Below are 27,885 nucleotides of genomic sequence, written 5' to 3'. Positions count from 1 at the left end.
AGTCTGTCTTACTGTGGACACATGAACATCAAGGCTTTTGGAGAGACTTTTGTAACCCTTTCCAGCTTCATGCAAGTCAACAATTCTTGATCGTAGGTCTTCTGAGAGCTCTTTTCTGCGAGGCATGGTTCACATCATACAGTGCTTCTTGAAACCAGTAAACCCAAAACAGGTGTCAGCAACACATCCAATATCATCACACTGATTGGAGTCAAGGTTGGCTCACTCCTGGCTCCAATTAGCTCTGGGAGAAGTCATTAAGCTAAGGCCTCACATACTTTTTCCTCCCTGCACTGTGAATGTTTACATGTTATGTGCATTTAAACCATGGCAACATCTAATGTTTGTGTAGTATTATGTTCAGCAGACTGTGTTCTTCTATTGTTGTGACTTAGATGACGTTCAGAGCACATTTTATGCCCAATTCATGTAAAACTCCACGTAATCCCAAGGGGTTCACATACTTTTTCTTGCAACTGTATGTATTTTATGTAGTTCAGATCAGGCTGACAATGGGAGTGTCTGCACGGGGTGCTAACAATGGTAAAATACTATCTACCATCTCTATCTTGCCTGCAGCTCTGGTAGTATCCTATTCAGGGCTTTTTTTCGCAGAGAATAGGTGCAGGAACCCCTTGTTTCTACCCCCTACCCATCTCTGAGCACCATCCCTTGGTTCCACCCCCTACCTACCTGAGCACCGTCCCTTGTTTCCACCCCCTACCTACCTCTGAGCACCGTCCATTGTTTCCACCCCCTGCCCACCTCTGAGCACCGTCCCTTGTTTCCACCCCCTACCCACCTCTGAGCACCGTCCCTTGTTTCCACCCCCTACCCACCTCTGAGCACCATCCCGTGGTTCCACCCCCCCAAGTACCGTGCCTTTTAGAGAACACAGAGCCAAGTATTATTTTGTATGGAATTTGTTAACGATAACAAGAAAAACAGTAAAATACTCTGCAGCCAGCAACATTAGCCCAAACAATAGATTCTCCCAGCAACAATGGACCATCACAATAAAATTACACCCCAGCAAGAATATACTCCCATCAGCAAGCATCAATAGACTCCTCCCTCAACAGTACTGTAGATCTCTTCCGGCAACAACTGACCTCCCAGCAACAATAGATCCCTTACCAGCAATAATAGATCCATCTCTAACAACAATAGATCCCTCCACAGCACCAAGAGACCACCATGCAAAAATATATCCCCTCCAGTGACAATAGATTCCCAGCAGCCAGCATCAATAGACCCTCCAGCCTCCCTTGCCATTACATGCATTAAAGTGTTACTAAACCCACAACAGTACAATCAGTCTGTAGATGCAGTAAAGCGTGCTTGTTATACTCACTGTGGAACCTAAGGGGTAATCCTCTGCATTGTGTAAAAAGGCCGTTTGATCCGGTCTTCTCTTTTCCTCCCCTTTTTCAAGTGACTATCACTTATCTCCTGACCTAAGACAGACTGAACCGTAGGTATTTTGCACATGCTCAATTTGGTGTGTATTGCTAGAGATTTTTTTTTCCTTGGGAGAGTGCTCAGAACAGGGCCTATCAGCACTGGTCAGACAGAAGTCTGCATCCTCCTAGAGCAGAAAGAAAACTTCTCCTACAAGCTTTAACCAGTGATCTGCTGGACACTGAGAGAAATCAAAAGACTGCTCTATACTGCTGATGAGAAAAGGTATTTAGCAGTTTACATTTACTAAAATAATTGCATTTCCATGTTGTGTGTACTGTGGGAGACCAGATATAGTGAATGCAGGGTCTGGGGAGAGAGGATATAGTGAATGCAGGGTCTGGGGAGAGAGGATATAGTGAATGCAGGGTCCGGGGAGACCAGATATAGTGAATGCGGGGTCCAGGGAGAGCGAATATAGTGAATGCAGGGTCCAGGGAGACCAGATATAGTGAATGCGGGGTCTGGGGAGAGTGGATATAATGAATGCGGGGTCTGGGGAGAGCGGATATAATGAATGCGGGGTCAGGGGAGAGCGGATATAGTGAATGCAGGGTCCGGGGAGAGCGGATATAGTGAATGCGAGGTCCGGGGAGAGCGGATATAGTGAATGCGGGGTCTGGTGAGAGCGGATATAGTGAATGCGGGGTCCGGGTAGAGCGGATATAGTGAATGCGGGGTCCAGGGAGAGCGGATATAGTGAATGCGGGGTCCGGGGAGAGCGGATATAGTGAATGCGGGGTCCGGGGAGAGCGGATATAGTGAATGCGGGGTCCGGGGAGAGCGGATATAGTGAATGCGGGGTCCGGGGAGAGCGGATATAGTGAATGCGGGATCCGGGGAGAACGGATATAGTGAATGCGGGGTCCGGGGAGAGTGGATATAGTGAATGCGGGGTCCGGGGAAAGAGGATATAGGGAATGCGGGGTCCAGGGAGACCTGATATAGTGAATGCGGGGTCTGTGGAGAGCGGATATAGTGAATGCAGGGTCTGGGGAGACCTGATATAGTGAATGCGGGGTCCAGGGGGAGCAAACAGTGAATGCGGGGTCCGGGGTTTAGTAACACTTTAAGTGCTAGAGGTACCGGAACTGCGTTCCCCCGCGTTCTCGCTGACAAAAAGTCCTGATCCTATTACATCAACTGGTGTTAGAAGAAGGAGCCATTCTAAAAAAGCACACAAAAGTCAGGCAGAGTTCAGGCAGTATAACTTCACTATGACAGGATTTACTTTTCTGAACAGAGCAGTCAGAGCAACCAGAATTATTTTTTATGTTTTACCTAATAAAACACAATATATTGAAATTACATTTCTAAATGTGGAAATGGAACAATCATAAGATGTCTTTTTGCAGAAATACCTGTCAATGGATAAAGACCGCTCTTTCTTCTCTCATACCTTGTTACAAGACATTCAGGATCGGGGAAGAAAAGCTGTGATTGGACTCTGGAAATGTCTCTATATGTTAAAGAAAGATCATCCAAATTTATTGGCCGTTCTGGATGAGATCACACAGAGAGGTAACAGGACTTTGTGTTATCAGTCAACATTGTGATAAAATTACGATCCACACCAATTATCCCAAAATAATGATTGACATCAATTATCCCAAAATAATGATTGACACCAATTACCCCAAAATAATGATTGACACCAATTACCCCAAAATAATAACTGCTACCAATTACCCCAAAATAATGATCGACACCAATTATCCCAAAATAATGATTGATATCAATTACTACAAAATAATAGCTGGCACCAATTATGCCAAGTGTAACTCTATTGTTGGCAAACTACACTATCATTGTTCTCCTCTCTTTTCCTCTGTGACAGAGTTTCTCCACTTCCCTTTTCCATACAGAAAACCTCGCTGTCACTAGTGAAAAAGGCTCGATTATTATTACATAATATTTTATGGACTAGCCTTTTCGCTAGTGATTTAAATCAAATCCATCCTGATGCTGAAGGATCCTATTGTGTGTTGCAGCTGCCGGTGAGAAGAAGAGAAGGGAAGCCGGCAGCACTGCGGGGGTGGGAGCACACAGGGGGGCCTGGCCAGCAGGGGGAAATGTATGGTGCACAGGGAAGATGATCATTCGGTGCAGCAGGAGGCAATTACTAGAACCAATCCTCTGTATGGAGAGAAGAAGAGGGCTGGTCAAAATGCCCCCCCGGTTTATTATGTGTAAGCTTAGAGGATCCTATGCCCAGCTGTCACACACTTGTTAAAAATCACTGCCACTACTCCTGTCAGGCTTGTAACTGATGGAAGGAGCCCCCATCCCTACAGAAAACCACTGTGTCCAGGGCAGCCACCCTTCTTGGCCCTGAGAGCCATACAGGGAATTGGTTCCAGTAATTGCCCCCCTGCCCACATCCGATTTTCCCAGCTGCTTGGGCCCCCCTGCTGGCTTGGGCCCCATACAGGAGGACTGGTGGTACCCCTATTCACGGCCATGATAGACAGACTTTCTACCAATATCTTTTTGTGGAATGTAAACCATGTGACCACATTACTCCTAAACCTCTATCTTCTGAAAAGCTTGTCCGGTCTCACTACTTGCTCTGACTGGACTACAGGACAATAAACTTTATCTCTAGTGATGTATACAGCTACAGTATACCACGTGGTGTTGAATCTATCTCTTGCATCGGGTCAGACAGTTTAACTCAATGAATAAACTCACATGTTGAGAAAGTCAGATGAGGAAACCCATTTGAATGTCCCGATTAATGGAGAATAATCATAGGTAGAAAAACGTTAATGTTGTAAGCCTTATGGAAAGATGCATTTAGGAAGACAGGGTACAGTGGAATGATTACCAGAGAGAGGCAGGGGGGAGTACAAGTACGGTGAGAGAAAGAGCTCAGCTTAGACAGGAGGAGGCAGCTTAAAGATACAGAGCAATGATAAACAAGTGATGGTCACAGAGAAATAATAATAAATCAAATACTGTAACACAACACTACTAAAATATTTCACTGTGACAATTGGTGCTATGAAGGCCATACACGGGTCAAAATTCCAAACAAATTTTCTTTAGAAAACCAGAAATTTCATGCATTTTGTAATCCGATGGTGCCACCATTGATTTCGAAATTCGACCATCCAAGCCTTCAATTTCACCTCATTGTTGCTACAGAAAATAATTTTTATGGCCAGTAGTTTTCTTTCCTTTTCAGATCAGAGCTCATGCTCATTACTTTTTCAATTATATTTCCTACACGATTCTCCCATCATTAATGAGAAATTTGTTAATTTTCAAAAATATTTCCAACATGCCCGATCACTAGAGATGAGCGAAGTATTAAAAAATTCGATTCGACTGATTCGTCGAAAATATTCGATTCGAGTCGAATATATTCGCTGTGAATTTAACTTAAAAAAGGGTGTTTCTAGGCTTCAGAGAGACTTAATATTAGTGCAGAACACTGTACCTTTAATTTAAATGCCCTTGGAGTCTGCTGGGGAAGAGAAATAATACTGTCAGTCAGTATGACATGCAGATGAGTGCCGTCGATCTTAGAATCACTGCACACTTCACTCATTTGGCCAGTCACGGGGCCAAAACCAGTGTTTGGAGCCACAGTGTGGCGGTGGAGGCAGCAGCAATGGGAGGCCATACAGCAACCTATGACAAAATGGAAAGCAGAAGGAGTGTGAGGAGATCTCAAAGTGGCACATGGCAGAGTGGGAGCAATGGGAGGCGGTACAGGGACCCAGGTCACACTGTGGGCTCAGCAGCAGCGTGACCAGGCGGTACGGGGGCCCATGGCCGATTTGGGGCCTGGCGGCACCTATGGAAGGCCTGTAATCTGCCAGCAACCTATGACAAAATGGAAAGCAGCAGGAGTGTGAGGAGACCTCAAAGTGGCACATGGCAGAGTGGCAGCAATGGGAGGCGGTACAGGGACCCAGGTCACACTGTGGGCTCAGCAGCAGCGTGACCAGGCGGTACGGGGGCCCATGGCCGATTTGGGGCCTGGCGGCACCTATGGGAGGCCTGTAATCTGCCAGCAACCTATGACAAAATGGAAAGCAGCAGGAGTGTGAGGAGACCTCAAAGTGGCACATGGCAGAGTGGGAGCAATGGGAGGCGGTACAGGGACCCAGGTCACACTGTGGGCTCAGCAGCAGCGTGACCAGGCGGTACGGGGGCCCATGGCCGATTTGGGGCCTGGCGGCACCTATGGGAGGCCTGTAATCTGCCAGCAACCTATGACAAAATGGAAACCAGAAGGAGTGTGAGGAGACCTCAAAGTGGCACATGGCAGAGTGGCAGCAATGGGAGGCGGTACAGGGACCCAGGTCACACTGTGGGCTCAGCAGCAGCGTGACCAGGCGGTACGGGGGCCCATGGCCGATTTGGGGCCTGGCGGCACCTATGGGAGGCCTGTAATCTGCCAGCAACCTATGACAAAATGGAAACCAGCAGGAGTGTGAGGAGACCTCAAAGTGGCACATGGCAGAGTGGGAGCAATGGGAGGCGATACAGGGACCCAGGTCACACTGTGGGCTCAGCAGCAGCGTGACCAGGCGGTACGGGGGCCCATGGCCGATTTGGGGCCTGGCGGCACCTATGGGAGGCCTGTAATCTGCCAGCAACCTATGACAAAATGGAAACCAGCAGGAGTGTGAGGAGACCTCAAAGTGGCACATGGCAGAGTGGCAGCAATGGGAGGCGGTACAGGGATCCAGGTCACACTGTGGGCTCAGCAGCAGCGTGACCAGGCGGTACGGGGGCCCATGGCCGATTTGGGGCCTGGCGGCACCTATGGGAGGCCTGTAATCTGCCAGCACCCTATGACAAAATGGAAACCTGGGCTGGGGCAGGCAGAACCGCCATATCTTTATCATGGTTTTCCCAGGCCACCGAATGGCGACGCTGCATATGCTGACGCAACGCTGTAGTCCCAACATGGGCCCCCTGGCCACGCTTGACTTTCTGGCCACATAGTCGACATACGGCTACGTTTACTTCCTCGGGCGACTTGACGAAAAATTGCCACACCGCCGAGTAGGAAACTTTGCCCCCGCTACTCCTCACTGGCTGACTGCTACTTCCTCCGTGCACACCGGCACCACTACTGGCCGTGGTGGTAGTCTGCAGTGGAGCTGGTGATCTACTCCGTGTCCGTTTGCCTCCACTGACACTGCTGCCTCCTGGCAGCAGCAATGGGAGGCCGTACAGGGACCCATGAGACACTCTGGACCTGGCAGCAGCATGAGGAGTCGGTACGGGGGCCCATGGCAGATTACGGGCCTGGCAGCAGCAATGGGAGGCGGTACAGGGACCCAGGTCACACTGTGGGCTCAGCAGCAGCGTGACCAGGCGGTACGGGGGCCCATGGCCGATTTGGGGCCTGGCGGCACCTATGGGAGGTCTGTAATCTGCCAGCAACCTATGACAAAATGGAAACCAGCAGGAGTGTGAGGAGACCTCAAAGTGGCACATGGCAGAGTGGGAGCAATGGGAGGCGGTACAGGGACCCAGGTCACACTGTAGGCTCAGCAGCAGCGTGACCAGGCGGTACGGGGGCCCATGGCCGATTTGGGGCCTGGCGGCACCTATGGGAGGCCTGTAATCTGCCAGCAACCTATGACAAAATGGAAACCAGCAGGAGTGTGAGGAGACCTCAAAGTGGCACATGGCAGAGTGGCAGCAATGGGAGGCGGTACAGGGACCCAGGTCACACTGTGGGCTCAGCAGCAGCGTGACCAGGCGGTACGGGGGCCCATGGCCGATTTGGGGCCTGGCGGCACCTATGGGAGGCCTGTAATCTGCCAGCACCCTATGACAAAATGGAAACCTGGGCTGGGGCAGGCAGAACCGCCATATCTTTATCACGGTTTTCCCAGGCCACCGAATGGCGACGCTGCATATGCTGACGCAACGCTGTAGTCCCAACATGGGCCCCCTGGCCACGCTTGACTTTCTGGCCACATAGTCGACATGCGGCTACGTTTACTTCCTCGGGCGGCTTGACGAAAAATTGCCACACCGCCGAGTAGGAAACTTTGCCCCCGCTACTCCTCACTGGCTGACTGCTACTTCCTCCGTGCACACCGGCACCACTACTGGCCGTGGTGGTAGTCTGCAGTGGAGCTGGTGCTCTACTCCGTGTCCGTTTGCCTCCACTGACACTGCTGCCTCCTGGCAGCAGCAATGGGAGGCCGTACAGGGACCCATGAGACACTCTGGACCTGGCAGCAGCATGAGGAGGCGGTACAGGGGCCCATGACAGATTAGGGGCCTGGCAGCAGCATGAGGAGGCGGTAGGGGGGCCCATGGCAGATTAGGGGCCTGGCAGCAGCAATGGGAGGCCGTACAGGGACCCATGACACACTCTGGACCTGGCAGCAGCATGAGGAGTCGGTACGGGGGCCCATGGCAGATTACGGGCCTGGCAGCAGCAATGGGAGGCGGTACAGGGACCCAGGTCACACTGTGGGCTCAGCAGCAGCGTGACCAGGCGGTACGGGGGCCCATGGCCGATTTGGGGCCTGGCGGCACCTATGGGAGGCCTGTAATCTGCCAGCAACCTATGACAAAATGGAAACCAGCAGGAGTGTGAGGAGACCTCAAAGTGGCACATGGCACGTGGCAGCAATGGGAGGCGGTACAGGGACCCAGGTCACACTGTGGGCTCAGCAGCAGCGTGACCAGGCGGTACGGGGGCCCATGGCCGATTTGGGGCCTGGCGGCACCTATGGGAGGCCTGTAATCTGCCAGCAACCTGTGACAAAATGGAAAGCAGCAGGAGTGTGAGGAGACCTCAAAGTGGCACATGGCAGAGTGGGAGCAATGGGAGACGGTACAGGGATCCAGGTCACACTGTGGGCTCAGCAGCAGCGTGACCAGGCGGTACGGGGGCCCATGGCCGATTTGGGGCCTGGCGGCACCTATGGGAGGCCTGTAATCTGCCAGCAACCTATGACAAAATGGAAAGCAGCAGGAGTGTGAGGAGACCTCAAAGTGGCACATGGCAGAGTGGGAGCAATGGGAGGCGGTACAGGGATCCAGGTCACACTGTGGGCTCAGCAGCAGCGTGACCAGGCGGTACGGGGGCCCATGGCCGATTTGGGGCCTGGCGGCACCTATGGGAGGCCTGTAATCTGCCAGCAACCTATGACAAAATGGAAAGCAGCAGGAGTGTGAGGAGACCTCAAAGTGGCACATGGCAGAGTGGGAGCAATGGGAGGCGGTACAGGGATCCAGGTCACACTGTGGGCTCAGCAGCAGCGTGACCAGGCGGTACGGGGGCCCATGGCCGATTTGGGGCCTGGCGGCACCTATGGGAGGCCTGTAATCTGCCAGCAACCTATGACAAAATGGAAACCAGCAGGAGTGTGAGGAGACCTCAAAGTGGCACATGGCAGAGTGGCAGCAATGGGAGGCGGTACAGGGACCCAGGTCACACTGTGGGCTCAGCAGCAGCGTGACCAGGCGGTACGGGGGCCCATGGCCGATTTGGGGCCTGGCGGCACCTATGGGAGGCCTGTAATCTGCCAGCACCCTATGACAAAATGGAAACCTGGGCTGGGGCAGGCAGAACCGCCATATCTTTATCACGGTTTTCCCAGGCCACCGAATGGCGACGCTGCATATGCTGACGCAACGCTGTAATCCCAACATGGGCCCCCTGGCCACGCTTGACTTTCTGGCCACATAGTCGACATACGGCTACGTTTACTTCCTCGGGCGGCTTGACGAAAAATTGCCACACCGCCGAGTAGGAAACTTTGCCCCCGCTACTCCTCACTGGCTGACTGCTACTTCCTCCGTGCACACCGGCACCACTACTGGCCGTGGTGGTAGGCTGCAGTGGAGCTGGTGCTCTACTCCGTGTCCGTTTGCCTCCACTGACACTGCTGCCTCCTGGCAGCAGCAATGGGAGGCCGTACAAGGACCCATGAGACACTCTGGACCTGGCAGCAGCATGAGGAGGCGGTACAGGGGCCCATGACAGATTACGGGCCTGGCAGCAGCATGAGGAGGCGGTATAGGGGCCCATGGCAGATTAGGGGCCTGGCAGCAGCTATGTGAGGCCCGTAATCTGCCAGCACCCTATGACAAAAAATTGAACACACCAGCAGTGTGTGAGGAGAACTGAAAGTGGCACATGGCAGAGTGTGGCGATGGAGACAGCAGCAATGGGAGGCCGTACAGGGACCCATGAGAGACTGTGGACCTGGCAGCAGCATGAGGAGGCGGTATAGGGGCCCATGGAAGATTAGGGGCCTGGCAGCAGCTATGTGAGGCCCGTAATCTGCCAGCACCCTATGACAAAAAATTGAACACACCAGCAGTGTGTGAGGAGACCTGAAAGTGGCACATGGCAGAGTGTGGCGATGGAGACAGCAGCAATGGGAGGCCGTACAGGGACCCATGAGAGACTGTGGACCTGGCAGCAGCATGAGGAGGCGGTATAGGGGCCCATGGAAGATTAGGGGCCTGGCAGCAGCTATGTGAGGCCCGTAATCTGCCAGCACCCTATGACAAAAAATTGAACACACCAGCAGTGTGTGAGGAGACCTGAAAGTGGCACATGGCAGAGTGAGGCGATGGGAGACAGCAGCAATGGGAGGCCGTACAGGGACCCATGAGAGACTGTGGACCTGGCAGCAGCATGAGGAGGCGGTATAGGGGCCCATGGCAGATTAGGGGCCTGGCAGCAGCTATGTGAGGCCCGTAATCTGCCAGCACCCTATGACAAAAAATTGAACACACCAGCAGTGTGTGAGGAGACCTGAAAGTGGCACATTGCAGAGTGTGGCGATGGAGACAGCAGCAATGGGAGGCCGTACAGGGACCCATGAGAGACTGTGGACCTGGCAGCAGCATGAGGAGGCGGTATAGGGGCCCATGGAAGATTAGGGGCCTGGCAGCAGCTATGTGAGGCCCGTAATCTGCCAGCACCCTATGACAAAAAATTGAACACACCAGCAGTGTGTGAGGAGACCTGAAAGTGGCACATGGCAGAGTGTGGCGATGTAGACAGCAGCAATGGGAGGCCGTACAGGGACCCATGAGAGACTGTGGACCTGGCAGCAGCATGAGGAGGCGGTATAGGGGCCCATGGCAGATTAGGGGCCTGGCAGCAGCTATGTGAGGCCCGTAATCTGCCAGCACCCTATGACAAAAAATTGAACACACCAGCAGTGTGTGAGGAGACCTGAAAGTGGCACATGGCAGAGTGAGGCGATGGGAGACAGCAGCAATGGGAGGCCGTACAGGGACCCATGAGAGACTGTGGACCTGGCAGCAGCATGAGGAGGCGGTATAGGGGCCCATGGCAGATTAGGGGCCTGGCAGCAGCTATGGGAGGCCCGTAATGTGCCAGCACCCTATGTCAAAAAATTGAACACACCAGCAGTGTGTGAGGAGACATCAAAGTGGCACATGTTTGGGGCATGATTCATGGCGGATTTAGTCAGTTGTGTCAGGAACTGGTGGTTTGAAATCCAGACTAATCCACGCCTGATTCATTTTCACAAATGTGAGTCTCTCCACACTTTGGGTGGACAGTCGTGTCCTCCGCGGAGTTACAATACCTCCTGCCGCACTAAACACGCGCTCCGATGCCACGCTACTGGCCGGGCATGACAGCCTTTCAAGGGCAAATTCAGCTAGTTGGGGCCAAAGGTCAAGTTTCGTTGCCCAGTAGTCAAGGGGATTGTCTACCTCGGTTGGCAGGGTGCTGTCCAAGTAGGCCCAAGCCTGTTGTTTGAGCTCCTGCTCCAGGTCCACCTGATGCTGCTGCTGCTGCTGCGGCTGGTTAGTAGTTTCCTCACTGCGCTGGTGAAGAAAGCTACTCATCATCGACTGCAGACTGAGGCAGCCGCTGCTGGTGGAGCTGCCACTGCTCCTACCACCCCACCCCTCCCCTGCTGCCATGGCAGCGGAACGCGAGCGCACAGGGCCCACAGTGTCTGAGGATGGACGTTGGCGCAGAAAGGCAGAGACCAACTGACTACATAGGTGGTTTTTATAGTACGTAATTTTGGCCTCCCTCTCAGCAGGTGTGAAAAAGGCCACCATTTTGGAACGGTAGCGAGGGTCCAACAAGGTGGACAGCCAAAAGTCATCCCTCTGTCTGATGGTTATTATTCGGCTGTCGCTACACAAGCAACCAAGCATGCTATGGGCCATTTGCGCCAAGGAATGCGAAGGACTCCCTGCCTCCATCTCCACAGCATACTGCCACGGTGCGTCTGGGTCCTCTGTCTCCTCCTCCTCCTCTACCAGATGCTCCTGCTCCTCCACTCCTGTCCGCTGAGTGGAAAAACCACCCATTTCACTCAATAATTCCTGAGCACAAATGTCCTCCTCTACCTCCTCCTCTTCTTTCTGTCCTGCCCCCACAGGGGTCATGTGGCGTTGAGATCTGTGCGCCACGTCTACCGCACCCTGACCAGCCATTGTTATCAGCATTTGTTCCAGGACGTGCAACAGAGGAATGACGTCGTTCATCCCATAGTCCTGCCGACTCACGAATAGCGTGGCCTCCTCAAAGGGCCTGAGCAAGCGGCAGGTGTCATGCATGAGCTGCCAATGGCTGACATCTAAGTTACACAGGGGAGTACCTTTATCCGCTTGTAACATCTGGAAATCGGTGATGGCCTTTCGCTGCTCGTAAAGGCGGTCTAACATGTGTAGGGTTGAATTCCACCTTGTTGCAACGTCGCAGATCAGGCGATGCTGTGGAATTCCGTTCTGCCGCTGCAGCTCAAGGAGGGTGTGCTTTGCGGTGTAGGAATGGCTGAAATGCATGCAAAGTTTACGTGACATTTTAAGGATGTCTTGCAGTGGGATGGTGTATTTTAGGAACCGCTTGACAACCAGATTGAACACGTGAGAAATGCATGGCGCATGGCACAACCTTCCTTGACGCAGAGCAGACACCATGTTCTTTCCGTTGTCGGTCAACATGGTTCCGATTTTAAGTTTGCGCGGAGACAGCCATCTGTCGATTTCTCTGTTCATTACACTCAGAAGTTCCTCCCCTGTGTGACTACGTTCGCCAAGGCATACCAGGTGCAGCACAGCGTGACACCGTTGCGCCCTGCACATGTGATATGCCGGTCGGGTAATGGGACTTGGCACGGGGGTGGCGGCTGAGGACACGGCGGAAGAAGAGGTGGTAGAGGCGGACATGTTTACTGGACCAAGGACGTGCAAACGTGGAGGCAAAAGCGTCGTGACCTGTCCAAGTTGCTGGTGCGGCTGTGCCGGCACCACGTTCACCCAGTGGGCCGTAAATGACATGTACTGTCCCTGACCGTAGTTACAGCTCCACACGTCGGCGCTGCCGTGCACTTTGGCAGAGACCGACATGCTCAAAGACTGGCCCACCATCTCTTCTACATGTGAATGCAGGGCTGGCACTGCCTTTTTGGCGAAGAAATGACGGCTTGGCACTCTCCACCGCGGCGCGGCACAAGCCATCATTTCTCGGAAAGGTGCTGAGTCCACCAGTTGGAAAGGGAGGGACTGCAGCACCAGCAACTTGGACAGGAGGACGTTCAGCTTTTGCACCGTCGGGTGCGTGCTCGCAAACTGTTGTCTCTTGGAAACGGATTCCAAGAAAGACTGCTGACGGAATCCGAGAAGAGGAGTAGCAGGAGAAGGAGCATCTGAACGAGCGGAAGATGCCAACGAGCGACAACTCCCCTCAGCAGAGGTGTTGGAGCCTTGACTGGCTGATAGAGGGCGATTGACGTCGGGTGACGGAGCAAGTAACGGAGCGGGTGATGGAGCGGGGGCTGGGGCAGGCAGAACCGCCGTATCTTTATCACGGTTTTCCCAGGCCACCAAATGGCGACGCTGCATATGCTGACGCAACGCTGTAGTCCCAACATGGGCCCCCTGGCCACGCTTGACTTTCTGGCCACATAGTCGACATACGGCTACGTTTACTTCCTCGGGCGGCTTGACGAAAAATTGCCACACCGCCGAGTAGGAAACTTTGCCCCCACTACTCCTCACTGGCTGACTGCTACTTCCTTCGTGCGCACCGGCACCACTACTGGCCGTGGTGGTAGGCTGCAGTGGAGCTGGTGCTCTACTCCGTGGCCGTTTGGCTCCACTGACACTGCTGCGACCCTGCTGCCTCCTGGGCAACCCACCGACTGTTTCGCTCGCTGCCAAGCTGGCACCCTCTTCTCCTGATGATGCGGAAGAAATTACCTGATGACGACGAGGCTGCCAAGTGCGATCAACCTCCTCATCATCAAGTAGGGTCTCCGCCTCACTACTAGCCCCCTCGGCTGCATCTGGGTCAGGAGACAGACCTGTCTCTAGACCGGCTACCGAGCCACTCTCCTCGCCAGTACTTCTTCGCCTGTCTGCTGAAAAGGCGGATGTCTCCCCCCGTTCCTGACCGCCCTCTGTTAGCTCTTCCTCACTGTACAGTGGGGCTGAGCCCACAGCATGCGATACTTCGCTTGGTGAGGGAACAGCAAAGGACAGGGGCAGGTAGAGGACACGTGATTTCAGTGGGCTTGCTCCCGGGCCATGCCAACTAACGGTTGTGTCTGACGTACACACCGACCGTTGGCTGTAGGTGTCAGAGGTGACCTGGGAAGAGGAAGACGACCGAGCCAACCAATCAATGACGGCAGGGTTGTCGGTGGAGACACGACCGCTGGATGACACCGGGAGCACTGGCCTCTGGCTGCGAATAGTGCTGCCTCGACCCCTTCCTCTGCTGCCACGTCTGCTCGCTCCTGAAACATTGCCTCCTCTGCCACTCCTCTGCATGTTGTCTGACATACTCTTTAATTCAACGATTCTGTGTCCCTGAGTAACAATTCTGTGTCCCTGAGTAACAATTCTGTGTCTGTCCGAGGAACAATTCTGTGGCCCTGAGTAACAATTCTGTGGCCCTGAGTAAAAATTCTGTGGCCCTGAGTAACAGTTCTGTGGCCCTGAGTAACAATTCTGTGGCCCTGAGTAACAGTTCTGTGGCCCTGAGTAACAATTCTGTGGCCCTGAGTAACAGTTCTGTGGCCCTGAGTAACAGTTCTGTGGCCCTGAGTAACAGTTCTGTGGCCCTGAGAAACAATTCTATGTCTGTCCCTGAGTAACGATTCTGTGGCCCTGAGTAACAGTTCTGTGGCCCTGAGTAACAGTTCTGTGGCCCTGAGTAACAGTTCTGTGGCCCTGAGTAACAATTCTGTGGCACTGAGTAACAGTTCTGTGGCCCTGAGTAACAATTCTGTGGCCCTGAGTAACAGTTCTGTGGCCCTGAGTAACAGTTCTGTGGCCCTGAGAAACAATTCTATGTCTGTCCCTGAGTAACGATTCTGTGGCCCTGAGTAACAGTTCTGTGGCCCTGAGTAACAGTTCTGTGGCCCTGAGTAACAATTCTGTGGCCCTGAGTAACAGTTCTGTGGCCCTGAGTAACAGTTCTGTGGCCCTGAGAAACAATTCTGTGGCCCTGAGAAACAATTCTATGACTGTCCCTGAGTAACGATTCTGTGGCCCTGAGTAACAATTCTGTGGCCCTGAGTAACAGTTCTGTGGCCCTGAGTAACGATTCTGTGGCCCTGAGTAACGATTCTGTGGCCCTGAGTAACAATTCTGTGGCCCTGAGTAACAGTTCTGTGGCCCTGAGTAACCATTCTGTGGCCCTGAGTAACGATTCTGTGGCCCTGAGTAACAATTCTGTGGCCCTGAGTAACAGTTCTGTGGCCCTGAGTAACGATTCTGTGGCCCTGAGTAACAGTTCTGTGGCCCTGAGAAACAATTCTGTGGCCCTGAGAAACAATTCTATGTCTGTCCCTGAGTAACGATTCTGTGGCCCTGAGTAACAATTCTGTGGCCCTGAGTAACAGTTCTGTGGCCCTGAGTAACGATTCTGTGGCCCTGAGTAACAGTTCTGTGGCCCTGAGAAACAATTCTGTGGCCCTGAGAAAAAATTCTATGTCTGTCCCTGAGTAACGATTCTGTGGCCCTGAGTAACAATTCTGTGGCCCTGAGTAACAGTTCTGTGGCCCTGAGTAACGATTCTGTGGCCCTGAGTAACAGTTCTGTGGCCCTGAGAAACAATTCTGTGGCCCTGAGAAACAATTCTATGTCTGTCCCTGAGTAACGATTCTGTGGCCCTGAGTAACAATTCTGTGGCCCTGAGTAACAGTTCTGTGGCCCTGAGTAACGATTCTGTGGCCCTGAGTAACGATTCTGTGGCCCCGAGTAACAGTTCTGTGGCCCTGAGTAACAGTTCTGTGGCCCTGAGTAACAGTTATGTGGCCCTAAGTAACAGTTCTGTGGCCCTGAGTAACAGTTCTGTGGCCCTGAGTAACAATTCTGTGGCCCTGAGTAACAGTTCTGTGGCCCTGAGAAACAATTCTGTGGCCCTGAGAAACAATTCTATGTCTGTCCCTGAGTAACGATTCTGTGGCCCTGAGTAACAGTTCTGTGGCCCTGAGTAACAGTTCTGTGGCCCTGAGAAACAATTCTGTGGCCCTGAGAAACAATTCTGTGGCCCTGAGAAACAATTCTATGTCTGTCCCTGAGTAACGATTCTGTGGCCCTGAGTAACAGTTCTGTGGCCCTGAGTAACAGTTCTGTGGCCCTGAGTAACAGTTCTGTGGCCCTGAGAAACAATTCTATGTCTGTCCCTGAGTAACGATTCTGTGGCCCTGAGTAACAATTCTGTGGCCCTGAGTAACAGTTCTGTGGCCCTGAGTAACAGTTCTGTGGCCCTGAGAAACAATTCTGTGGCCCTGAGAAACAATTCTATGTCTGTCCCTGAGTAACGATTCTGTGGCCCTGAGTAACAGTTCTGTGGCCCTGAGTAACAGTTCTGTGGCCCTGAGTAACAGTTCTGTGGCCCTGAGTAACAGTTCTGTGGCCCTGAGAAACAATTCTATGTCTGTCCCTGAGTAACGATTCTGTGGCCCTGAGTAACAATTCTGTGGCCCTGAGTAACAGTTCTGTGGCCCTGAGAAACAATTCTGTGGCCCTGAGAAACAATTCTATGTCTGTCCCTGAGTAACGATTCTGTGGCCCTGAGTAACAGTTCTGTGGCCCTGAGTAACAGTTCTGTGGCCCTGAGAAACAATTCTGTGGCCCTGAGAAACAATTCTATGTCTGTCCCTGAGTAACGATTCTGTGGCCCTGAGTAACAGTTCTGTGGCCCTGAGTAACAGTTCTGTGGCCCTGAGTAACAGTTCTGTGGCCCTGTGTAACAGTTCTGTGGCCCTGAGTAACAATTCTGTGGCCCTGAGTAACAGTTCTCTGCCCCTAAGTAACAGTTTCTGTGGCCCTAAGTAACGTTTCTGTGGCCCTAAGTAAAGTTTCTCTGTCCCTAAGTAACGTTTCTGTGGCCCTAAGTAAAGTTTCTCTGTCCCTAAGTAACGTTTCTGTGGCCCTAAGTAAAGTTTCTCTGTCCCTAAGTAACGTTTCTGTGGCCCTAAGTAAAGTTTCTCTGTCCCTAAGTAACGATTCTGTGTCCCTAAGTAGCGTTTCTGTGTCCCTAAGTAACTGTTCTGTATGTCCTAAGTAACGTTTCTGTGTCCCTAACTCTCTCCCTCAATGCAGCCAGCACGTCTGCCTCTCTTGAATGACTGGAGGCAAATGAAGAATTCTAAAATGGCCGCCATTTATAGCTCGACCATTACACAGTGCTGGCTGGCTGGCTGCTGATTGGCTAATGCGATCACATGTCATTAATGAATGCATTATGGGTCAGCGCGCCTTGTCCGCGCGCCTTCCCAGACATCCCCGCTCCGTCGCCGCACATGTCGCCGCCATTTTAAGAAAAATTTCGATTCGCGCGTCCGAAGTAGGCTATTTTTCGGATTCGGCGCGAATCGAAATTTTTACAATATTCGAAACGAATTCCACTTCGCCTACTTCGATTCGCTCATCTCTACCGATCACTCAAATTTGATTCGGCCACTCAAATGGTCGCATGAAAATCGGCTGTTTCTGTGGTGCAAAATTCAAATGAAAATTCTTAGAAAATTATTTCGGAAATCGACCCATGTATGGCTGGCTTAATTTATTTTTCGATTATATTTCTCACACGATTCTCCTATCATTGATTATAAATTCATTTGTTTTTCAAAAAATTTCCAACATGCCCGAGAACTCAAATCTGATGGTGGCACAAAAATCGGGCATTTCTGTGGCCCACTAATGGTGCGAAATTAGAATGAAAACTCTTCGAAAAAATTTTCTTTCAAAAAACTTTTCTAAGTTCAACCCGTGTATGGCTGATTAGAGGAGAGGAAGCAGCAGTGAGCGGTCTTTATTACAGAAAACTCCTGCACAGACACTAAAGTCTCACACTGATTACTGCACAGATCTGGAAGAACACAAAGCATATCAAGATTCAAGGAACAATACACAGGATGAATATATTCACACAATATTTCCTTATCCCCGAGTTCAGCTTTAATGTATTTTCTTTTGTTTGGACATAAATCTAATGTGTAGTTTGTGAAAGGTCAGCTTCAATCATACATGACTCAGACCGGTCATCTTCTATTCCTCTGTATAGGTGATCGTCTGGTGGGTCAGATTCTGCTGGATGAACTCGGACACTCGCTGACTCCGAAGCTGAGAGGTAAAAAAAAAACAAAACTCATTATACATTATATCTTATAAAACATGGGATTAGATTCTGCTGGATTCTCAGAATGAATGAATGAACTGCAAGTCCCAACAGCCTTAGCAGCCGTGGGCTTGTAGTTTTCAATAAGCAACCGCGGCGTTCCACAGTTCATTGAAGATTCCTGTCAGTATATCTGCTTGTCTGTACACCCCGTACATCCCATACATCCTTTACACCCCGTACATCACGTACATCCCATACATCCAGTACACCCTGTACATCCCTACACCCCGTATATCCCCTACATCCTGTACATCCCCATACATCCCATACAGCCCGTACATCCAGTATACCCCGTACATTCTGTACACCCCATACATCACGTACATCCAGTACACCCTGTACATCCCTACACCCTTACAGTATATTCACATTTTATTTTATTAATTTGATTAATTTAAATTATATTGAGTTTACTGTAGAGGATGTACATCCCGTACATCCAGTACACTCCGTACATCCCCTACATCCAGTACTTCCCCTATATCAAGTACACCCCGTACATCCTTGTACATCCCATACATCCAGTACACCCCATACATCAAGTACACCCCATACATCCCCTACATCCAGTACACCCCATACATCCCCTACATCCAGTACACCCCGTACATCCAGTACACCCCATACATCCCGAACATCCAGTACACCCCATACATCCCATACATCCAGCACATCTCGTACATCCAGTACATCCCATACATCCCTTACATCCAGTACACCCCATACATCCCCTTACATCCAGTACACCCCATACATCCCCTACATCCAGAACACCTAATACATCCCCTACATCCAGTACACCCCATACATCCCCTAAACCCCGTACACCCCATACATCCAGTACACCCTATTGTCAAGGTCCTACCTTTCCTCAGGGCTTGTGCTGCTCCATGTGCTGGCATCCATCTTAGGTGTCTGCAAAGCATTGTGGGATCCTTTATGCTTTCAGCCTCCTCCAGGAGGTGGTGGCTTATCACATTTAAGCCTGCTGTCTGCAGCTGCTCATTGCATTCGTGTCCTGTCTCTTGCACAGCAACAAGCTCCTGTTTAGCTACTCATTGCTTTCCTGGATACCGACTCGGCTTTGGCTAAGACTCCTCTTGGCTCCTGATCTCGGCTCTGGTGACGATTCTTCCTGACTCCTGATCCTGTCTCTGGCGACGATTCCGGCTTTATCTATGATTTCCGCTGTTGGACTTACATAGACTCTTGTCTTATATTTATATTAATAAACCTACCTTTAATTGCACCTCCTTGTGTGTCTGGCTCCTCGCTCCCTGACACCTATACATCCCATACATCCTTGTACATCCTGTACATCCAGTATACCCCTTACATCCAGTACATCCCATACATCCAGTACACCCCTTACATCCAGTACATCCCCTACATCCAGTGCACCTCATACATCCCTGTAACAGAAGCGAAGGCAGGACAGAACGCACAAAGAAGATGGTAAACACACAAAGCTTTATTGAACTATGGAAGGCAATCGGGGCAGCTCTTGGCGCTCCACAACATGCAGCTTGTAGGGACACTCACGGTAAGCGGGCTCACGGGGACTCATCGGGACCTTGGCTATGGGGTCTGACCTCAGCACAGCTCCCACACAGCTTTCTAGGGACAAAATCAGGCTCACGGGGACTCAGCGGGACCTTGGCTGTGGAGTCTGACCTCAGCACAGCTCCCACACAGCTTTCTAGGGACAACATCAGGCTCACGGGGACTCATCGGGACCTTGGCTGTGGGGTCTGGCCTCAGCACAGCTCCCACACAGCTTTCTAGGGACAACATCAGGCTCACGGGGACTCAGCAGGACCTTGGCCGTGGGGGCTGGTTTGGGTAGGGATGGCTCAAGCTCTCAGTGGGGCAGTCTAGGTAGCTATACTCCGGGCATGCCATGGGGAAGTTCAAACAAGGGAGGTCTGAGCACAAAATAGGGGCAGTTCATGACAAGGGTGGTCTGAGCACACAATAGGGGCAGTTCATGGCAAGGGTAGTCTGAGCACACAATAGGGGCAGTCCAGGGCAACATGTGGCTTGTAGGGACACTCACGGTAGGCGGCTTGCAGACACTACGCAGCAGGCGGCTTGTAGGGACACTCAGCAACGGACAGCTTCCAGGGACACTCAGCAATGGACAGCAGCCCTCACAGCAGTCAGCTTTCCAGGAACAGCAGCAATTAGCAGGCAGGGGCCCTCACAGCGACCAGCTTTCCAGAGACAGCAGCAAATAGCAGACAGGGGACCTCACAGCAGCCAGCTTTCCAGGGACAGCAGCGATCAGCAGACAGGGGCCCTCACAGCGGCCAGCTTTCCAGGGACAGCAGCGATCAGCAGACAGGGGCCCTCACAACGGTCAGCTTTCCAGGGACAGCAGCGGTCAGTAGACAAGGGCCCTCACAGCGGCCAGCTTGCCAGGGACAGCAGCGGGAGTTCTGGCTGTGGGGTCTGGCCTCAGCTCAGACCCCACACAGCGCTTCTCCCAAGCAGGGGATCAACACAGGCTTGCAGGGCCTCGGCAGGGTCTTGGCTGTGGGGTCTGGCCTCGAGCATACACACACCCACCGGGGTCCCGCATCGGCCTTTAAAGCTGGCGCAGGACACTTCCCGGTTGCCCCAGCAACGGACGGCCAAGTGTCGGGTTGCCGGGGCAACGAAGCACGCCCATTTGACACGGGCCGTGCTCTCGAGAGCGCGGCCTTTGTCTCCGGTGCGGGAAACCTGGGGGGGCACGCAGAGACACCTTGGCGGCCCGTTGCTGGGGATTCTTGGTGGGGGGCCCGAGAGGTGCTAACCACACCATGGGGGGTGTTTCCTCCCGACCTGCACAGCCCTTTGATGTAGGCTGGCAGGACGCAAGGAATCTGCAAGGGGGAGGGAGGGGTGAAGGGATAGGCAGAGGGACAGCAGGCAAAGGGGGGTGGGGAAGGCACGGGCACTCCGTGACAACTCCTCCCCCTTTCATTTTACAAATGCCGGCAAGGGGACTTCAACAGGTCTCCTTGGAGGCACTTGTAGGATGCTATCGCTCTCCATCATCTCCTTCCGCGTTCTGGTCCTCCACCACTGCCACCAGTGTAATGGAAGCGTAGGCAGGACAGAGCGCACAAAGAAGATGGTAAACACACAAAGCTTTATTGAACTATGGAAGGCACTCAATCGGGGCAGCTATTGGCACTCCACAACATGCGGCTTGTAGGGACACTCACAGTAAGCGGGCTCACGGGGACTCAGCGGACCTTGGCTGTGGGGGCTGATTCGGGTAGAGATGGCTCAAGCCCTCGGGGGCAGTCCAGGTAGCTAAACTCTGGGCACGCCATGGGGCAGTTCAAACAAGGGTGGTCTGAGCACACAATAGGGGCAGTTCATGGCAAGGGTAGTCTGAGCACACAATAGGTGCAGTCCAGGGCAACATGCGGCTTGTAGGGACACTCACGGTAGGCGGCTTGCAGACACTCAGCAACAGACAGCTTGTAGGGACACTCCCAGCGGTCAGCTTCCAGGGACACTCAGCAACGGACAGTGGCCCTCACAGCGGTCAACTTTCCAGGGACAGCAGCGATTAGCAGGCAGGGGCCATCACAGCGGCCAGCTTTCCAGGGACAGCAGTGATCAGCAGGCAGGGGCCCTCACAGCGGCCAGCTTTCCAGGGACAGCAGCGATCATTAGACAAGGGCCCTCACAGCGGCCAGCTTGACAGGGCCTTTTTAAGCTGGCGCAGGACACTTCTCGGTTGCCCGGCAACAGCCGACCCAGCGTTGGGTTGCTTGAAACGGACCGTGCTCTCGAGAGCGCTGCCTTTGTCTCCAATGCGGGAAACCTCAGGGGGGCGTGCAGAGACACCTTGGCTGCCCTTTGCTGGGGATTCTTCGTGGGGGGCCCGAGAGGTGCTAACCACACCACAGGGGCCGTTTCCTTCCCTCCTGCACAGCCCTTTGATGTAGGCTGGCAGGAAGAGGAATCTGCAAGGGGGGGTGGAGGAGTGAAGGGATAGGCAAAGGGACAGCAAGCAAAGGGGGTGGGGAAGGCACGGGCACTCCGTGACAATCCTCTACATCCAGTACGCCCCGTACATCCCTTACATCCAGTACACCCCGTACATCCAGTACACCCCGTACATCCAGTACACCCCGTACATCCAGTACACCCTGTACATCCTTGTACATCCCATACACCCCATACCATCCTGTACATCCAGTACGGCCAAGCAGATATTTTGACAGATCTGCAGGAGACCTGCATAATATCAGAGATCTACTGATCGCCGGTGCAATGCTTTCCAGGCTCCTTTGGACAATAATCATAAATGCACATCTTTTTACCTGCAAAAAAATGTGCATTTATTATTTTTGTCCAAAAGGTGAACTTATCCTTTAACTGATCAAGCTAAAGTTAAAAGCTGATTGGCTCCCATGCACAGCTGCACCAGATTCTGAGTGCTCCAGCTTTAGTAAATCTATCATTCAACAGGACAGCAGACACAGAACAAGTAAGAATACAAATTTAGGTAAAAAAAAAAATTTATATATTGAAAGACACGTATCCTTAGGAAAAAATCATTTTTAATTATAAGTATTTCTTTATGACTGACAATGCTGGGAAGGAAGAAATAGATAAGCAGAGGGACTGGCGGGAACCCCAAAGGAAGCAATACAGAGAGAACAGGAGACTTTTTAACACAAGTACTGCCTATGGTACAACAGACAAATATCAGGAATATGAAATGTTTGGGTAACATACACTTAAAATGAAAAATTAGAAGACAACATTCTCCCATGACCGCTGATTCTTTTTAATCTTTCTCCAACACCTCTTTATTGGGCTCTGAATGCAGGAGGCAGAAGCGGAGTTCCTGGTAATGTGATTGCTGTGATTGGCTGTTATAGCAATCACATGATTAGGAACCCCCACCACCTCCCATTTATAAATAGTGACTGCTCAGTCACGCTGGTAGTGCTTTCCACACAGAACAGAGATGCACCATAGATGCATATGTGTGACGCATGGACGATATGGCCCACCCACCTCGCTGGCACACATATACATTAGGTAGTTGGAAAGTGGCCAACATTCTTGCTTTTATTATTTTATATTCATAGAAATTCTTGGTCAAAGATGTATTTTTTATATCTGGATCATTGTATATCATTACAGTATATTCACATTTTATTTTATTAATTTGATTAATTTAAATTATATTGAGGTTACTGTAGAGGATGGGGGTGTGTGCTTTTTTGTACTTCTCCAACCATACAAAGTGCAGCATTGTGGTTGGCTGGCATGGTGAAAGGTTGGAGTTCCTGAATAACGTGGCTTTTAGCGACACAACTTTTCAGCTTCCAGCATCATCTCCCTTTGAAGCTTATGGTATTCAAACTTGACATCTCAGAGCTGCAAAAAGAGCTGTAATTAGCTGGAGGTCCTATTCTGATTAATGTCTGCATAGTAAAGTATCTCTAGTCAGGTGTGATCTCACCTGAGCCATCCTGGAGCCGGAGATGCCAACACTAGCCACAGAGTATAGAAGAGGCAGCATAGGGCACTTATTGGGAATATGTGGGGAGGAGACCAAGGCGACACATTGAACTTTGAAGGCGGTAAAGGAAGCCCCTGACAGCACCACTTCCACTGGGAGTACTGCTTATATTTTCTCAACTACTGTTTTAACCTGAGTCAAAAAATATTTCTATTATATTCCCAGATATTCAGGAAAAGCACAAACATCATCTGATGAAGAGGACTGAGACTCTAGTGGAGCATAGACCCCCCGGAACTACCCTGGAACCACAAAGATTCCTCATCAATGAGCGTTATGTGAAGCTGATTGTAGTCTCCACTGATCAGTTCCGGCAGCGTCCCCAGAATGAGATAATACAGACCGGGGTAAAACATGAGGAATGCTTGAAGGAAACACAGACTGGACTGGAACATATTTCCCCCAGCAAGCTGTTCCGATGGGACCACCAGTCCCAGTGTGTACCACATGCAGTAATGGTGAGTGGAGTGCCAGGAATAGGGAAGACCACACTGATGCAGAAGTTTGTCTATGACTGGGTGACCGGAAAACACTACCAGAGATTTGCCTTTGTCTTCTTCTTCAGATTCCGGGACCTTAATAGACTGGGAGAGGTCAGCTTGGAGGAGATGATTCTTCAACAATATCCGTATCTGAAGAGTCAGATTGGAGATATTTTAGAAGATCCAAAGAGACTTCTGTTTATATTTGATGGCTTGGATGAAAGTATTCACCAAATAGATTTCAGATCAAGTAGACTCTTTGCTTACAGGATGCATTTTGGTGATATTGTGGTCAGTTTGGTGAGGCAGAGTCTTCTTAAGGGTTGCTCTGTACTGATGACCAGCCGCCCAACCAGACTGGCATCACTTGATACCAGTGTTTTCCAGAGAATAGCAGAGATTATGGGATTTCTCCATGAAAACAGAAGGACCTTCTTCAATAATTTCTTTGGAAATGAGGAATGGTCAGAGAAGGCTTTTCATTATGTGCAGGAGAATGACACGCTGTACACTTTCTGTTATATCCCAGCATACTGCTGGATCATCTGTACAGTGTTATCAATGTGCTTCAGAGCCCAACCAACAATCACCGATCAGCTGATGACATCATTACCCAAAACAGTGACACAACTCTTCGTGACTTTTGTCTCCAACATTCTAGCCAATCACAGCCAGAATAAAGATGGTGCTCACACTGCCCGGGAACTGCTGACATCTATGGGGTGGATGGCAGAACATGGAGTCATGAATCACATGATTGTATTTGATGAGCGTCATCTGGAGTCATTCAGTGTGAGAAATGATAAACCTCTCTTTTCATCTTTCCTGATGGAATCTGGTCAGCCTCCTGATGTGGATTACACCTTCTTACATCTCACTCTTCAGGAGTTTTTTGCTGCTTTAGTCCATTTTATTGACTATAATGCTGACAGATTACAGGAAACACTTGATGGGACTGAATCTTACAAAGACGGCCGTGCCGAAATATTCCTCCGTTTCCTCTGCGGTTTCTCAGACTCTTCTACTAGATCCATGTTAAAGCCTCATGTGGGAGAATTGTCTACTCAGGCTGCCAGACACGTCATCACCTGGATCCAGAAGAAAATACCAGAACAAAAACCTGACACATCCATAAGAGGCAACAGAGATCTTCTTAATATATTCTACTATCTCCATGAGAGCAGGAATAAGGCTCTGGTGTCACAATGTATTGGATCAAACAACATTGACTTTTCTGATGTCCCCCTCAGCCCTCTGGACTGCTCTGTGCTGTCCTATCTCCTTCAATCCTGCAGAGAGAGAGAAGTAAATCTACATTCATGTAATATTCAGAGTGAAGGATTGAGAAAACTTGTACTGGCTCTACACAACATCAAGAGTTTGAGGTAAATATTAACTATGAACAATAAAATGCTCAGGAATTTCTCCATAGAAATTATTATTATTATATTGGATTTATATAATGCCTACAGTTTATGCAGGGCTTTACAACATAAGAGCAGACAGCACAATTACAATACAATTTAATACAGGAGGGATCAGAGGGCCCTGCTTGTTAGAACTTACAATCTAAGAGGGCGGGTCGAGAGATACAAGAGGTAATAACTGTAGTTGATGGGCTGATGGACAAAATACATGTATAGTTGTTAGGTGGGGGCAGGATAGGCCTCTATGAAAAGATGAGTTTTCAGGGATCATCTAAAAGTGGACAGAGAAGAAGATAGTCGGCATTGGGGAAGGGAGTTTCAGAGGATGGGAGCAGCTCTGGAGAAGTTACAAATTGTTGGTGCTTCTTGTTGTCTGTTATATGTGGACTCTATAGGTATCTATGTGAATGTATTAGATTGTTGCATCAAATGTACAGATGAGTAGAGGCAGCAGAATCTGATCTATGGGATGTCTGTGTTAAACAAGTAGCAGTGACACCATTGGTCGTGTCTGTGGGGTCGCACCTCTGACCTTAACCTCCCTGGCGGTATTCCCGAGTGTAGCTCGGGGTAAAATTTCAGTACCAAAAGCAGTAACCCCGAACTACACTCGGGCTTACCATGCAGTGTTGCACAGGGATTCCCTGCAGTGCTTACCTTGTCCTACGCTCCCGCTGCAGTGTCCCCGGCCATCTCCTCTGGCCGATGCCGGCATCCGGCTTCCGTGTTCCGGTCCCTGCGAGCGTCGGGATGTATGGGGGGCGGAACCGGTGGCAAATGTAAAAATTTTAGAAACTGTAATTTTCTAATAAATGAATATGACATAGTAAAACATTACTGTTTCAAAGCATTTCACATACATTTTGTCCCTACTGCTTTGTCCGGCGCCCTGCCTGCATTTTGACTGTTCTTTCTGCCTGGAAACTGAGAAACGTCCATGGCGTCCAAAAAGCGTCCCTTTAGGTCAAAAGCAGTTTTAGACCGGCTAGAGAACTTGGCGCTATATTTCAAATTTCAGTGTTTTTGGTTTGATTATATTATTGAATTAAATTTATTATATTATTATTTTTTATGATTATTTATTAAATTACAATTTATGATTTCGTGTTTCAAGTTTTATCCTACCCGGGATGTTTACTAGACTCTTGTTCGGACAGATTTCAGTGAGTTATTCCTAAAAATTACAGGCCTACAATAAAAAAAAAAATATTTCCATGCAAAACAATGTACCGCTTTCAGCACAGAAATATGGACATAATCAGACCGCTAGGGAGGTTAAAGATTTCCATGAATCTTCAATGTTATACAGTACGTGACCCCTGCAGGAAGTTCCCAATCCATTTATTGATAAGATCACTGAATAATCAGCAAAGAAGATGGTTCATTGAAATGTTGGTTTCAGTCATAGTTATAGAGTGAATGCGGATATAATTTTAACACTTTCATTGCCATCTTTGCATTTTTTACACACGTTAACAATAATTATTGGCATGAAGATTAGTTAGACACCCCCCCCCCCCAAATTATATATTTTCTGAAAGTAGATACCCTGGAGGATAAAGTGTAAATTATCATTAAAAAATACTCGAAAGATGAGGTTAAGTTACATCAATAGATACCCAACATGTCAAGCTTTAGAATTGTGTACACCCACAAAATGAACTTTGGTACACTATACTTTCCATAGGAGACACTTTATAAGCCCTGACAGGTCATCACTTAGAATCATTGCTCTATTTCTGGTGTGTGAGGTGATATGTAACACATAATGTAATCTATGTTCTTCTATGTAGGCTCCCTGATAAGTGTGCACCTACCTGTGTGTACATGGGGGCAGTGAGGGGTCAAAATTTTGGGGGTTTCTACAGTCAGGTCCATAAATATTGGGACATCGGCACAATTCTAACATTTTTGGCTCTATACACCACCACAATGGATTTGAAATGAAACAAACAAGATGTGCTTTAACTGCAGACTGGCAGCTTTAATTTGAGGGTATTTACATCCAAATCAGGTGAACGGTGTAGGAATTACAACAGTTTGCATATGTGCCTAACACTTGTTAAGGGACCAAAAGTAATGGGACAGAATAATAATCATAAATCAAACTTTGACTTTTTAATACTTGGTTGCAAATCCTTTGCAGTCAATTACAGCCTGACCTGAATCCGATTGAGCATGCATTTCACTTGCTGAAGACAAAACTGAAGGGAAAATGCCCCAAGAACGAGCAGGAACTGAAGACAGTTGCAGTAGAGGCCTGACAGAGCATCTCCAGGGATGAAACCCAGTGTCTGGTGATGTCTATGCGTTCCAGACTTCAGGCTGTAATTGACTGCAAAG

The 27,885-nt window shown here is 50.3% G+C and overlaps 1 protein-coding gene across 1 annotated transcript in view; it reads left to right on the top strand.

Annotated features, from left to right (window-relative positions):
• Positions 1 to 25,504, top strand: part of LOC149439092 (NACHT, LRR and PYD domains-containing protein 3-like) — a 29,783-nt gene extending 4,279 nt beyond the window's left edge. The window contains exons 3-5 of the mRNA XM_089659483.1: positions 2,817 to 2,982; positions 17,978 to 18,043; positions 23,799 to 25,504. Of these exons, the coding sequence (XP_089515609.1) occupies positions 2,817 to 2,982; positions 17,978 to 18,043; positions 23,799 to 25,504 (1,938 nt within the window). The remainder of the gene's footprint in view (positions 1 to 2,816; positions 2,983 to 17,977; positions 18,044 to 23,798) is intronic.
• Positions 25,505 to 27,885: the final 2,381 nt, after the last annotated feature.

The sequence above is a fragment of the Staurois parvus genome, unplaced genomic scaffold (assembly GCF_062004578.1).
Source record: "Staurois parvus isolate SC_StPar_1 unplaced genomic scaffold, SC_StPar_1.0 ptg001161l, whole genome shotgun sequence".
NCBI lineage: Eukaryota > Metazoa > Chordata > Amphibia > Anura > Ranidae > Staurois > Staurois parvus.
This window is presented reverse-complemented; position numbering and strand designations above follow the sequence as displayed.